This window comes from Girardinichthys multiradiatus, chromosome 13 (assembly GCF_021462225.1).
Source record: "Girardinichthys multiradiatus isolate DD_20200921_A chromosome 13, DD_fGirMul_XY1, whole genome shotgun sequence".
Lineage (NCBI taxonomy): Eukaryota > Metazoa > Chordata > Actinopteri > Cyprinodontiformes > Goodeidae > Girardinichthys > Girardinichthys multiradiatus.
In genome coordinates, this window is record NC_061806.1 from 33,626,175 (window position 1) to 33,640,901 (window position 14,727).

A 14,727-nucleotide genomic window follows, 5' to 3' on the forward strand; every position below is an offset into this window, starting at 1 on the left:
GCCCTTAGGTGTATGAATGAGTGTGCATGGTTGTTTGTGTGTTGCCCTGCGATAGACTGGTGACCTGTCCAGGGTGTACCCCGCCTCTCGCCCAGAGACTGCTGGAGACAGGCACCAGCTCCCCTGCGACCCACTATGGAATAAGCGGTAGAAAATGACTGACTGACTGACTAGTTAAATTTATCTAACATCTTAATGTATGTAAGACTGTTCTAAATTAATTTTGCTTTGGTAAATAAGGCTTTCTTTCTCTAAGGAACCCCAACATCATGTTTAAAGGATTTTTAAAAATTAGAATTTCTTAACACCTTCATGTTAACGAAATAACCTTCTCCTTTATAAAGAAAACAGAATTGTGGAGAATTACTAAAGAAACACATTTAAGTCCATTGTGTAAATATAAGGTTGTATCACAAAAAAAGAAACTTAAAGAATACAGGGCCTTTATTTAAAAATTGCATCTTTTTTGCTTACATTGTCACAATACAACATAAAGAATAAAACTTTATCCCATACCATAATATGTTTCTGTAATCTTTGTACCAGAAGTGCAAACTACAGTAGAAATATTATTATTTAGCCATTTATTATTGAACTTTAGAGCAAAAACCCACAAAGACTTAATTGACAAGCAAAACAAAGAACAAAAACCAGAACAAAAACTTTTAAGAAAGCAATCTTGTATTACATTAATAGAGATTACAAAAAGTAATAAAGCTTTGAAAATAATCAATCCATTGAAGTAAATGTTAAAAAGAAGAGCATTTATTTATGAAGTAAATCAATTTGTTTTGAATATCTAGTTTTCAACATTGTAAAAATTTTAATATATTTAAAGAGCTGAACTAAAATCCCCTAATTCATAGATGAGTGCAAATAGCATATGTAGTGTCAATCCTTTAATGATTACATTTTTCTCAGTTAACCCAATATGTTTTCAAACCATGAGTTTCATTTATTAGTTTACAAAAATAACTCATATTGCAGTACATTGCATTATTTGGAAGTCTTTCAATCTCTCTTTTCCTTCTTAAGTATTTTTTTTTAATACTTTGCAATTATCATTGAGGAGTTTCAGCAGATTTGTTGGAAGGAAAAAAACGACATTACATATTAAAACATCACAGTGTAAATGTTCCCTTCCACCAGTTACTACAGTTAAGAGGCAGCTCAACTAAACTGACAAAAACCTCTTTACTATTCACAAGTAGCTTAATGACTGGTTTATTCTTAGCATTCTCAGTTTGTTTTCCCAAACATACATACATGGGCTTCATGAAGTCAGTCTGAAGAATTCATATTTCCTCATTCATCAGACCGATTTTAGTGTCAGATTTTATAGGTCACACTGAGGAACAAAGCTTATTTCTGATGTCTTTGCTCCGAATAAAAAAAGCTCATCTCAGTTTCACAATTTCTATGAGGTTTAGATTAGTTTGTTTGTTTGTGGGGTACTGGAGACATTCAGTGTTACACATGAAGCAGGAACTAAATTAGCCCACATTCAGTTTTTGGAAGAAGGTGATTGTAGGTCAGTGACAAATTAGTTTTTCTCTATCATGTAATGTGATGATTATTTTATGTATCCTGGTATATCTTGTTCCAAACAACTTGGACAACTAATTATTCAGTGGCTCGTGACTCTTCTTCATTGCTGTGACTAGGGGATGGGGCCACTGCAAAATAAAAAAGAAATGTGTTATTTCATGTATACAAAACAGTTAACAATCGTAAGAAGCTTTCAATCCATATGCCTTTCAATAATGTTTGCATTGAAATGCACAGCAAACATTTTAAAAAGCACAAAGATATTTACCTTCAGCACCAGAGTCGTGGGATGAATCTGATTGTTCCAAAAGATACACAGAATATGGTTATGTAGAGGACAAGGAAATGTATATACAACTGATGTTCTTCTCTATATGTTGTATTTATTGAGTGTAGATACATCCTTAGCCAAGCTGTATAATCTTTCTACATGTGCTCTATGTAGCTTATTTCAAGCCAAAACAGCACCACATGCTGCTGCTCAATGTTCTATTGTAGATCCTCATGCAGGAAAACTCTTGCTTATAAACCGTGGCCATCTGCAAGCACTGCAGTCACAATTTAGTTTAATTTAGTTATTTTTGACCAGAATCTGTCCTTTCACTTGCACAGGTCAGAAATTTACAGATGTCTACTTAAGTCTCTAAAAAGTCTCCAACTGATCAGAAATAATGCAGCGGGAATTGAGATAAAAACTACACAGAAATATATTTGTTTCACAAAATTGATGTGGTTTAAATGGAATAAGCAAGAATTCAACTGAAATTAGATTTGAACTGGATCTCTCTACTGAGTATGAGTATGCATGTGTTAAGAAATGGCACTGTATAAATGTTCTGAGCAAAAAGGTAAAAATAAATAAATAAAACTTACCATCACCAAGTAGAGACATCCTCACTTCAGGTGTATTTGCATCAGAGACTGATTTAGATACACAAAAAGATTCAAGCACAGACATTAAATACAGCAGTCTCTGCTGTTACTGTTTCTGAATGTATCTTTATATCTTAACAACAGAAATTTATTTTTGTCTTTTTTATTAGATGAATTCCCCTGACCAGTATTACTACCTGCAGATAAACAGCTTACTTACAAGAGTCCAATAATTTTACAACTAGACACTTTGCTTACTTGTTGCTCTAAATGCATCTTTAATGATAATGGAGTCTAAAAAGTGTTTGGTAAACATTGAGCATTTTTAACTTTAAGATAGGACCACTGTCACACTATAATGTATCAGTAATGGAGTACACAAATACAATATAATATAATAACATATAATATAAGAGGTGCACCGATTGATCAGACGGACGATCGAGCAGCCCAGATTTCCTTAATTTTGTGAGATTGGTGATCGGCCAACACTTACATGTGAAACTGATCTTATCCACCGATCTTATCTAATTTGTCTAACTTATTGTGCAAATGTTTTTTCTTTTGAAATTGTGAAAAATGAAAGACTAAAGAAACTGGAACGCTTTAAGCTTTTCAGTTATATTTCAAAGCACTACGGTATGTGCAGTGAAAACACATTTGTATTGTTTCATGTGTATTGTTCGGTGTTTTTGAATAAAGATTGGAAATTTGAAGGTGTATTGTGATCTTATAACACCTGACAGTGTAAGTTATAACAAAAAAAAAAGTAGATCGGTAGACTAGCCAGAAAACTGCAATTGGTGCACCCCTATATAATATAATATAATATAATATAATATAATATAATATAATATAATATAATATAATATAATATAAATAAACCCAAGAAATTAAGATAAAACTTTGGGCATCTTTTTTTCTTTTCTCAAACTTGCGACATACCTGACCCAGAGGAGATCCCAGAACTTAGACCTACAAAATAAAGACATATATTGGTAAATCTCTGTACATTTATTAAGATTTGAACTGGATCTCTCTACTGAGTATGAGTATGCATGTGTTAAGAAATGGCATTGTATAAATGTTCCGAGCAAAAAGGTAAAAATAAATAAATAAAATAAATAAAACTTACCATCACCAAGTAGAGACATCCTCACTTCAGGTGTATTTGCATCAGAGACTGATTTAGATACACAAAAAGATTCAAGCACAGACATTAAATACAGCAGTCTCTGCTGTTACTGTTTCTGAATGTCTCTTTATATCTTAACAACAGAAATTTACTTTTGTCTTTTTTATTAGATGAATTCCCCTTACCAGTATTACTGCCTGCAGATAAACAGATTACTTACAAGAGTCCAATAATTTATAAGTTTTTCAGTTATATTTCAAAGCACTACCTTATGTGCAGTTAAAACATGTTAGTATTGTTTCATGGGTATTGTTCGGTGTTTTTGAATAAAGACTGGAAATTTGAAGGTGTATTGTGACCTTATAACACCTGACAGTGTAAGTTATAACAAAAAAAAAAATTTGATCGGTAGACAAGCCAGAAAACTGCAATTGGTGCACCCCTATATAATATAATATAATATAATATGATATAATATAATATAATATAATATAATATAATATAATATAATATAATATAATATAATATAATATAATATAATATAATATAATATGATATAATATAATATAATATAATATAATATAATATAATATAATATAATATAATATAATATAATATAATATAATATAATATAATATAAATAAACCCAAGAAATTAAGATAAAACTTTGGCCATCTTTTTTTCTTTTCTCAAACTTGCGACATACCTGACCCAGAGGAGATCCCAGAACTTAGACCTACAAAATAAAGACATATATTGGTAAATCTCTGTACATTTATTAAGATTTGAACTGGATCTCTCTACTGAGTATGAGTATGCATGTGTTAAGAAATGGCATTGTATAAATGTTCCGAGCAAAAAGGTAAAAATAAATAAATAAAATAAATAAAACTTACCATCACCAAGTAGAGACATCCTCACTTCAGGTGTATTTGCATCAGAGACTGATTTAGATACACAAAAAGATTCAAGCACAGACATTAAATACAGCAGTCTCTGCTGTTACTGTTTCTGAATGTCTCTTTATATCTTAACAACAGAAATTTACTTTTGTCTTTTTTATTAGATGAATTCCCCTTACCAGTATTACTGCCTGCAGATAAACAGATTACTTACAAGAGTCCAATAATTTATAAGTTTTTCAGTTATATTTCAAAGCACTACCTTATGTGCAGTTAAAACATGTTAGTATTGTTTCATGGGTATTGTTCGGTGTTTTTGAATAAAGACTGGAAATTTGAAGGTGTATTGTGACCTTATAACACCTAACAGTGTAAGTTATAACAAAAAAAAAATTTGATCGGTAGACAAGCCAGAAAACTGCAATTGGTGCACCCCTATATAATATAATATAATATAATATGATATAATATAATATAATATAATATAATATAATATAATATAATATAATATAATATAATATAATATAATATAATATAATATAATATAATATAATATAATATAATATGATATGATATAATATAATATAATATAATATAATATAATATAATATAATATAATATAATATAATATAATATAATATAATATAATATAATATAATATGATATAATATAATATAATATAATATAATATAATATAATATAATATCATATCATATCATATCATATCATATCATATCATATCATATCATATCATATAAATAAACCCAAGAAATTAAGATAAAACTGTGGCCATCTTTTTTTCTTTTCTCAAACTTGCGACATACCTGACCCAGAGGAGATCCCAGAACTTAGACCTACAAAATAAAGACATATATTGGTAAATCTCTGTACATTTATTAAGATTTGAACTGGATCTCTCTACTGAGTATGAGTATGCATGTGTTAAGAAATGGCATTGTATAAATGTTCCGAGCAAAAAGGTAAAAATAAATAAATAAAATAAATAAAACTTACCATCACCAAGTAGAGACATCCTCACTTCAGGTGTATTTGCATCAGAGACTGATTTAGATACACAAAAAGATTCAAGCACAGACATTAAATACAGCAGTCTCTGCTGTTACTGTTTCTGAATGTATCTTTATATCTTAACAACAGAAACTTACTTTTGCCTTTTTTATTAGATGAATTCCCCTTACCAGTATTACTGCCTGCAGATAAACAGATTACTTACAAGAGTCCAATAATTTATAAGCTTTTCAGTTATATTTCAAAGCACTACCTTATGTGCAGTTAAAACATGTTAGTATTGTTTCATGGGTATTGTTCGGTGTTTTTGAATAAAAACTGGAAATTTGACGGTGTATTGTGACCTTATAACACCTGACAGTGTAAGTTATAACAAAACAAAAAATTTGATCGGTAGACAAGCCAGAAAACTGCAATTGGTGCACCCCTATATAATATAATATAATATAATATAATATAATATAATATAATATAATATAATATAATATAATATAATATAATATAATATAATATAATATAATATAATATAATATAATATAATATAATATAATATAATATAAATAAACCCAAGAAATTAAGATAAAACTGTGGCCATCTTTTTTTCTTTTCTCAAACTTGCGACATACCTGACCCAGAGGAGATCCCAGAACTTAGACCTACAAAATAAAGACATATATTGGTAAATCTCTGTACATTTATTAAGATTTGAATTCCCCTTACCAGTATTACTGCCTGCAGATAAACAGCTTACTTACAAGAGTCCAATAATTTATAAGCTTTTCATCTATATTTCAAAGCACTACCTTATGTGCAGTTAAAACATGTTAGTATTGTTTCATGGGTATTGTTCAGTGTTTTTGAATGAAGACTGGAAATTTGAAGGTGTATTGTGACCTTATAAGACCTGACAGTGTAAGTTATAACAAAAAAAAAAAGTAGATCGGTAGACAAGCCAGAAAACTGCAATTGGTGCACCCCTATATAATATAATATAATATAATATAATATAATATAATATAATATAATATAATATAATATAATATAATGTAATATAATATAATTAAACACAAGAAATTAAGATAAAACTTTGGCCAATATAATATAGGTAGGGTGTTCTATGGCAAACAGGCTCTAGGTGACGGGTCAGACAAAGAGCGGTTCAAGAATCCTTCATGAGGACTAAAATATCGAGGCACGTGACGTCGTCCCGTACGGCGGAGCCGGGGTCCCACCGTGGAGCCAGGCCTGGGGTCGGGACTCGCCGGAGAGCGCCTGGTGGCCGGGTTGCTCCCCGCGGGACCCGGCCGGGCCAAGCCCGAACGAGAGACGCGAGGCCATCCCCCAGTGGGCCCACCACCTGCAGGGGGAACCGTGAGGGACCGGTGCAAAGAGGATTGGGTGGCGGACGAAGGTGGAGACCTCAGTGGCCCGATCCCCGGATGCTTAGGCTGGCTCTAGGGACATGGAATGTCACCTCGCTGGGGAGGAAGGAGCCTGAGCTTGTGCGGGAGGTCGAGAGATATCGACTAGAAATAGTCGGGCTCGCCTCCTTGAGAGGGGTTGGACTCTCTTCTACTCTGGAGTGGCCCACGGGGAGAGGCGGCGGGCTGGTGTGGGTTTGCTTGTTGCCCCCCCAGCTCAGCCGTCTCGTGTTGGGGTTTACCCCAGTGGATGAGAGGGTCACATCCCTGCGCCTTCGGGTTGGGGATAGGTCTCTGACTGTCGTCTCGGCCTACGGGCCGAGCGGTAGTGCGAAGTACCCGGCCTTCTTGGTGTCCCTGTCGGGGGTGCTGGATAGTGCCCCTCCCGGGGACTCCATTATTCTGCTGGGGGACTTCAACGCCCACGTGGGAAACAACAGTGACACCTGGAGAGGCGTGATCAGGAGGAATGGCCTCCCCGATGTGAATCCGAGTGGTGTTTTGTTATTAGACTTCTGTGCTAGTCACGGATTGTCCATAATGAACACCATGTTCAAACATAAGGGTGTCCATCAGTGCTCTTGGCACCAGGACACCCTAGGCAGGAGGTCGATGATCGACTTTGTTGTCGTATCATCAGACCTCCGGCCGCATGTTTTGGACACTCGGGTGAAGAGAGGGGCTGAGCTGTCCACTGATCATCACCTGGTGGTGAGTTGGATCCGCTGGAGGAGGAGAAAGCCGGACAGACTTGGCAGGCCCAAGCGCATAGGGAGGGTATGCTGGGAACACCTGGCAGAGCCCTCAGCCAGGGATGTATTCAACTCCCACCTCCGGGAGAGCTTCGACCAGATCCCGGGGGATGTTGGAGACATAGAGTCCGAGTGGACCATGTTCTCCGCATCTATTGTCGATGCTGCTGCCCGTAGCTGTGGCCGTAAGGTCTTCGGGTTGGGGATAGGTCTCTCACTGTCGTCTCGGCCTATGGGCCGAGCGGTAGTGCGAAGTACCCGGCCTTCTTGGTGTCCCTGTCGGGGGTGCTGGATAGTGCCCCTCCCGGGGACTCCATTATTCTGCTGGGGGACTTCAACGCCCACGTGGGAAACAACAGTGACACCTGGAGAGGCGTGATCAGGAGGAATGGCTTCCCCGATGTGAATCCGAGTGGTGTTTTGTTATTAGACTTCTGTGCTAGTCACGGATTGTCCATAATGAACACCATGTTCAAACATAAGGGTGTCCATCAGTGCTCTTGGCACCAGGACACCCTCGGCAGGAGGTCGATGATCGACTTTGTTGTCGTATCATCAGACCTCCGGCCGCATGTTTTGGACACTCGGGTGAAGAGAGGGGCTGAGCTGTCCACTGATCATCACCTGGTGGTGAGTTGGATCCGCTGGAGGAGGAGAAAGCCGGACTGACTTGGCAGGCCCAAGCGCATAGTGAGGGTATGCTGGGAACACCAGGCAGAGCCCTCAGCCAGGGATGTATTCAACTCCCACCTCTGGGAGAGCTTCGACCAGATCCCGGGGGATGTTGAAGACATAGAGTCCAAGTGGACCATGTTCTCCACATCTATTGTCGATGCTGCTGCCCGTAGCTGTGGCCGTAAGGTCTGCGGTGCCTGTCGCGGTGGCAATCCCAGAACCCGGTGGTGGACACCGGCAGTAAGGGATGCTGTTAAGCTGAAGAAGGAGTCCTATCGGCTGTGGTTGGCTTGTGGGACTCCTGAGGCGGCTGACGGGTACCGTGAGGCCAAGCGTGCTGCGGCCCGGGCTGTGGCAGAGGCAAAAACTCGGGCCTGGGAGAAGTTCGGTGAGGCCATGGAGAAGGACTACTGGTTGGCCTCGAAGCGATTCTGGCAAACCGTCCGGCGCCTCAGGAGGAGGAAGCAGTGCTTCGCCAACACTGTTTATAGTGCGGGTGGGAGGCTGCTGACCTCGACTGAGGACATTATCGGGCGGTGGAAGGAGTACTTCGAGGATCTCCTCAATCCTTCCATCACGCATTCCCTGGTGGAAACAGAGGCTGGGGACCCAGGGTTGGACTCCATCACCGAGGCTGAAGTCGCCGAGGTGGTTAAAAAGCTCCGCGGTGGCAAGGCTTCGGGGGTGGATGAGATCCGCCCTGAGTACCTCAAGTCTCTGGATGTTGTGGGGCTGTCATGGTTGACACACCTCTTCAACATTGCGAGGCGGTCGGGGACAATGCCTCTGGACTTGCAGACTGGGGTGGTGGTCCCCCTACATAAGAAGGGTGACCGGAGGGTGTGTTCCAACTACAGGGGGATCACACTCCTCAGCCTCCCTGGTAAGGCCTACACCAGGGTAATGGAGAGGAGAGTCCAGCCGAGAGTCAAACCTCTGCTTCATGAGGAGCAGTGTGGTTTTCGTCCCGGCCGTGGAACACTGGACCAGCTCTATACCCTCTACAGGGTACTCGAGGGTTCATGGGAGTTTGCCCAACCGGTTCACATGTGTTTTGTGGATCTGGAGAAGGCATTCGACTGTGTCCCTCGTGATGCCCTGTGGGGGTGCTCCAGGAGTATGGAAGTGGGGGCCCTTTATTAGGGGCCATCCGGTCCCTGTACGAGCGAAGCAGGAGTTTGGTCCGCATTGCCGGCACTAAGTCGGACCTGTTCCCGGTGCATGTTGGACTCCGGCAGGGCTGCCCTTTGTCACCGCTCCTGTTCATAACTTTTATGGACAGGATTTCTAGACGCAGCCAAGGGCCGGAGGGGGTCTGGTTTGGGGACCAGTGGATTTCGTCTCTTCTTTTTGCAGATGACATGGTCCTGCTGGCCCCCTCTAGCCAAGACCTACAGCATGCGCTGTGGCGGTTCGCAGCCGAGTGTGAAGCGTCTGGGATGAAGATCAGCTCCTCCAAGTCTGAGGCCATGGTACTCGACCCGAAAAGTGTGGCTTGTCCTCTTCAGGTCGGAGGGGAGTTCCTGCCTCAAGTGGAGGAGTTTAAGTATCTCGGGGTCTTGTTCACGAGTGAGGAAAGAATGGAGCGGGAGATCGACAGATGGATCGGTGCGGCTGCTGCAGTAATGGGGCCACTGTGCCGGTCCGTTGTGGTGAAGAGAGAGCTGGGCCGTAAAGCGAAGCTCTCAATTTACCGGTCGGTCTACGTTCCTACCCTCACCTATGGCCATGAACTTTGGGTCATGACCGAAAGAACGAGATCCCGGATACAAGCGGCTGAAATGAGCTTCCTCCGTAGGGTGGCCGGGCACTCCCTTAGAGATAGAGTGAGGAGCTTGGCCATCCGGGAGGGGTTCGGAGTAGAGCCGCTGCTCCTCCACATCGAGAAGAGCCAGTTGAGGTGGCTCGGGCAATCCATACCGGATGCCTCCAGGACGCCTTCCTTGGGAGGTGTTCCAGGCATGTCTCTCAGCTGGCCTGGGAACGCCTTGGGCTCCACCCGGAGGAGCTGGAAGAGGTGTCTGGGGAGAGGGACGTCTGGGTGTCTGCTGAATCTGCTGCCCCCGCGACCCGGTCCCGGATAAGCGGAAGACGATGAGTACGAGTACGAGTATAATATAATATAATATCAGTCAGTCTCTACCGCTTATTCCATAGTGGGTCACAGGGGAGCTGGTGCCTATCTCCAGCAGTCTATGGGCGAGAGGCGGGGTACACCCTGGACAGGTCGCCAGTCCATCACAGGGCAACACACAAACTCATTCATACACCTAAGGGCAATTTTAGCTTAACCAATTAACGTAACAGGCATGTCTTTGGGAGGAAGTGGAGTACCCAGTGAGGTGACTGTGGCTCAATAGGAAGAGTAGTTGTCTTGCAATCAGAAGGTTGTGGGTTCAATTCCAGCTTCCTCCTGCCATAGGTTGAAAGTGTTTGATACACATTAAGCATTTTTATTATTAAGATAGGACCACTACCACAATTTGTTTGTGAGTAATGGAGTACAAAAATAAAATCTAATATAATATAATATTATTTGATGTTTCTATGCATCTGTGGCATATATAATGTGAACTCCATCTAAGGGAGGCTGCCACAGATTTCTTGGATGTTCACAAATCCCTTGGAACAAGTGTTGAACCTTTAAGACAAACTTTAAGACAAACTATAAAAGACTAAAACTATATTAAATCAAAAAAAGGAAACAACTACTTTGAGATCTAAACTAAATTATACTTTAGCCTAAATACTGTAGCTAAAACAAAATAAAAACTCAGTCAAAACGAATGGCAATGTAATGTACTGTATGTATACTTCTGAATTTGAAGCAAGCAAAAAAAAAAAAAACTTTTAAGGAAAGGTGACATATTTGCTTTTTCTACCTCATCTAACTATGAGCTTCTTTTTCTAGCATGACCCTCTATGAACAGTCAAGTAATTATTGATCCTGCAATGAACTCTGTTTGAATAATCAGTTACACCAAACAGAAATTAGTTTTAGCACTCAAAACTCAAAAAAGTGAACATCTGTCATGTTAAAACAACTTTTACTAAAAAGGTCACTGTGGTTCATGGAAACCCTGTGTTATATGAGACAGTTATTTACATTAAACTATATGAACATCTGAGGTTTACACTTTAGTTTATAATAAAAAGCAGATACATTTTTTTCAAAGTTTAGAAAATCACCTGACTCAGAGGAGGTCACAGAACTTAGACCTACAAAGACAGACATATATTAGTAAATCTTTGTACATTTAAACAGCGCAGTAATCTGAAAAAAACTGTATTAGTATGCCTGACAAATTCATAGCAAAGAAATAAACTACTTACTTGAATTAGAGGATTTATTGTCAGGGCAATCTATTAATACAAAAAAAAAGTAATATTTAAAACATTTAACAACAACCTTTTTGTAATTCTTTTCTATTAATAGTAGAAAATGTAGGTTTAAGATTTTAAAGCAGAGGGAATTTGGCAAAAAAGAATAAAAAAGCAATGTTATGATACGTGGCAACACCTTGCAGAAACATTTTTTACTAAAATGACCAATTAATCAATTTTATCATAATCGTAATACAGATCAAAATATCTATCATTTGAATTTTAGCAAAGTTGTGAATCCTAATCAAAGACATTTAATAAAAAACACAACTTGGAATGAAAAACATAAGTTTTGTTAGAAGACTATAGACCCTTTGCATGTTAATGTTCACTTTCTAAATTTCATGCATGCTCACTCCAATGGTTGGCAGAAATCAGGAGTTGACTGTGAAATCAGAGCAGAAAAAAAGAAATATTGCCTGCCGAAAGCATTTAGATTAAATGAACTTTTTTTTGTTTCTTGATCCATATTTAAACCTGAGTAAGTGCTGGGATCAGGTCCTCAGCACGTGGACAAGACCTGCGATTGAACCGAGAATGTCCCTGACAAGCACAAATGGATTTCTCATCAGAGTTTGCTGCAGCTGAAAGGGTCGGTAAGCTGGTCTGCAAGATATTGAGATCAGCAGTTCCCATAGATGGGGTTCATGAACTAACAGGTGTGTTTTCTGGACACCATCGTCTCGTTACCCCGTATAGTTTTAGGCTAACTCATTATTTAGACAAAAACCTTAGAAATCAACAAATGAAAATATCTCTGAATGGCACACGTTTAAATGATCTGAACCTTCCTTGTTAAAGAAAAGAAATGAAAAGCTTAATAACATTTTGGCATTTTGACGTTTTACATTAACTTCTCAGAGTTTTATCACCACATCACTCTGCATTTGATCTACAACCTCAGTAAACTTTAGTCTACATAAAAAAAGTAAAAGAAAAAACCACTTTGCCATGGAATGATAGACTGATGAACCATTCAATATGACCTTCAATACTTCATAAAAGCCATGAATAATAAGAATGACATCTGTAACTTGTAATGAATTTAATGAAGTTTAAAATACATTTTTATTTTTATAACGAAAAGACTATATAGCTAGTGGGTAAACTGGTGTAAATGTGACTTTCAGGACCATTTAGAGCTGCAACTAACATGTCGACTATTTTTATGATTAATTGATTAAAAATCCGATAGCAAAAGGTGCTTAATAGGAGATTTGTTACAGAATTTGAACCGGTTAAACTAAAACTAAAAGTTATGGATAGAGCATATTTACAGACAAAGATGGTTTTTCATCTTGGATGCAAAAGGTATATATATTTTTGCACAATTCTGGCCTAATTACAGCTCTTAGTGTGTTGTTCTTTCAACAAATGGCATGTTTTAGAGTCTGTATACTCCAGTTAACGATTAGTCGGATAAACAATTAGTTGACGTCATTTCAATTATTGATAAATTATGATTAATCCAAGTAATTGTTTCAGTCCTAGTACAATTTAGCAATACTATTTCAAAATTGTTTTCATAAAGAATGTTCATCAGATATCTTACCCTAATGGATGCATATGAAACATCTAGTTAGGAAACAAAAGGTATATAAAGAGGTATCTTTATTTCCTGTAGCTAGAGTGAAAACAAATCTTACCGAGTTGTTTTGTCTTCAGTTTGAGGACAAGAAGTGTCACAGCAACGGCCACAAATACAACCCCGACAATGACACCACCAATTAGGGCTGCATTTCCCTCATTTTTGAAAGGAGCGTGATCTAAAACAAAGACAAAAATTCACATTATTTTTATTTCAGTTTCAGTACATCATATGATTTTATAAGTAACTATTTAAATTTTACACTTATATGAAGTATCTGTCTTTTTTAGAGATTTATTATATCATCGTTTCTTTCTCTGACATTTAAATGTCTCAGATCACCAAATAAATCTTTACGTCAAAGATAACCACAATAAACACAAAATGCAGTTTTCTTTTGTTAATTCATGAACTAAAATGGCCGCCATATGGGAGGCTCAAGGCAAAAACCACTGTTAACCAATAGAAACAAAAAGGTTTCTCTCACATCTCCCAAAAAACATCCAGATGATCCCAAAGACCTTTGGGAAAATATCCTTTTCCAAAGGTTGTAATTTTTATAACGGTAGTTTTAATTTGGCAAAAGCATCATGCAAATTCATGTTCTAACCTATTTAACATATCTGTAGTTGTGGTCATTATCAACTTAATCAAACCTCGTTTTTAGTTGGAAAAATATAGTTTATACCTTCAACACTGTGAGCTATCATGCAGCATGTCTTTCATTGCAAATAAGCTGAAAAAAAAGCCTCGTATCTACTGTTAATGTATTTATGTATGTGGGTTTTTTTCCCCTCATTTTTTGGTATATATACGAGCAAAACTTCTATTTCACCACAACCTATTAATACAGTGGGAATGTATTTAGTTTGTTGGGTGTGGGATGACAATTAAACATCGTCAACTAACCAACAACACTGCTTTGATTTTTAATAAAGAAACTGATATTTGAGAAGTGCAACAAAAATGTTCTCACCCCACTTCTCTTCAACATGAAGACGAGAGGCAGGATGATTGACTTCACAGGTGTAAGTGGAAACATCAGACTTCAAAATCTCTACATGGTCCTTTCTCTGGAAGGTGTCATCATTATTTGGGCGAACATCAGTGGTCTCCACCCCGTCCTCTTTAGTCAGGACACGCCCGTTTCTTTTGATCTGCATGATGATGTCTTTTGGATAGAAGCCCGTGGCCAGACATGTCAAGATGATGTTTGTGTCAGCTTTGGCCTTACGTATGAACAAGTGCACTTTAGGTCGAGCTTGAAAGAGAAAGAAAAATGGCATTGGCAGGGAAGCAATTCAACCGTTAAACAATTTTAACTTTTCTCAATTTAACCAATATTTATAAGTGATTCATCATTGAGAATAGAAAAAAATGCTACATTTCATTGGAAAATCATTACCTTATCTTACACACC

The 14,727-nt window shown here is 38.3% G+C and overlaps 1 protein-coding gene across 13 annotated transcripts in view; it reads right to left on the reverse strand.

Annotated features, from left to right (window-relative positions):
- Window positions 1-426: 426 nt before the first annotated feature.
- Window positions 427-14,727, reverse strand: part of LOC124879876 (H-2 class I histocompatibility antigen, Q10 alpha chain-like) — a 41,866-nt gene continuing 27,565 nt past the window's right edge. For 3 of the 13 annotated variants that reach the window (XM_047384689.1, XM_047384683.1, XM_047384682.1), the window contains 12 exons: window positions 6,114-6,143; window positions 5,625-5,669; window positions 5,473-5,520; window positions 5,283-5,312; window positions 4,453-4,500; window positions 4,263-4,292; window positions 3,709-3,753; window positions 3,557-3,604; window positions 3,367-3,396; window positions 2,422-2,469; window positions 1,817-1,843; window positions 427-1,676 (listed from right to left, as the gene is read on the reverse strand). In XM_047384689.1, the coding sequence (XP_047240645.1) occupies window positions 1,624-1,676; window positions 1,817-1,843; window positions 2,422-2,469; window positions 3,367-3,396; window positions 3,557-3,604; window positions 3,709-3,753; window positions 4,263-4,292; window positions 4,453-4,500; window positions 5,283-5,312; window positions 5,473-5,520; window positions 5,625-5,669; window positions 6,114-6,143 (482 nt within the window). In that variant the 3' untranslated portion in view covers window positions 427-1,623. Of the gene's footprint in view, window positions 1,677-1,816; window positions 1,844-2,421; window positions 2,470-3,366; window positions 3,397-3,556; window positions 3,605-3,708; window positions 3,754-4,262; window positions 4,293-4,452; window positions 4,501-5,282; window positions 5,313-5,472; window positions 5,521-5,624; window positions 5,670-6,113; window positions 6,144-11,524; window positions 11,555-11,668; window positions 11,699-13,365; window positions 13,486-14,283; window positions 14,569-14,727 lie in introns of all 13 variants that reach the window. The other 10 variants (XM_047384691.1, XM_047384690.1, XM_047384692.1 and 7 more) reach the window with 10 other exon arrangements.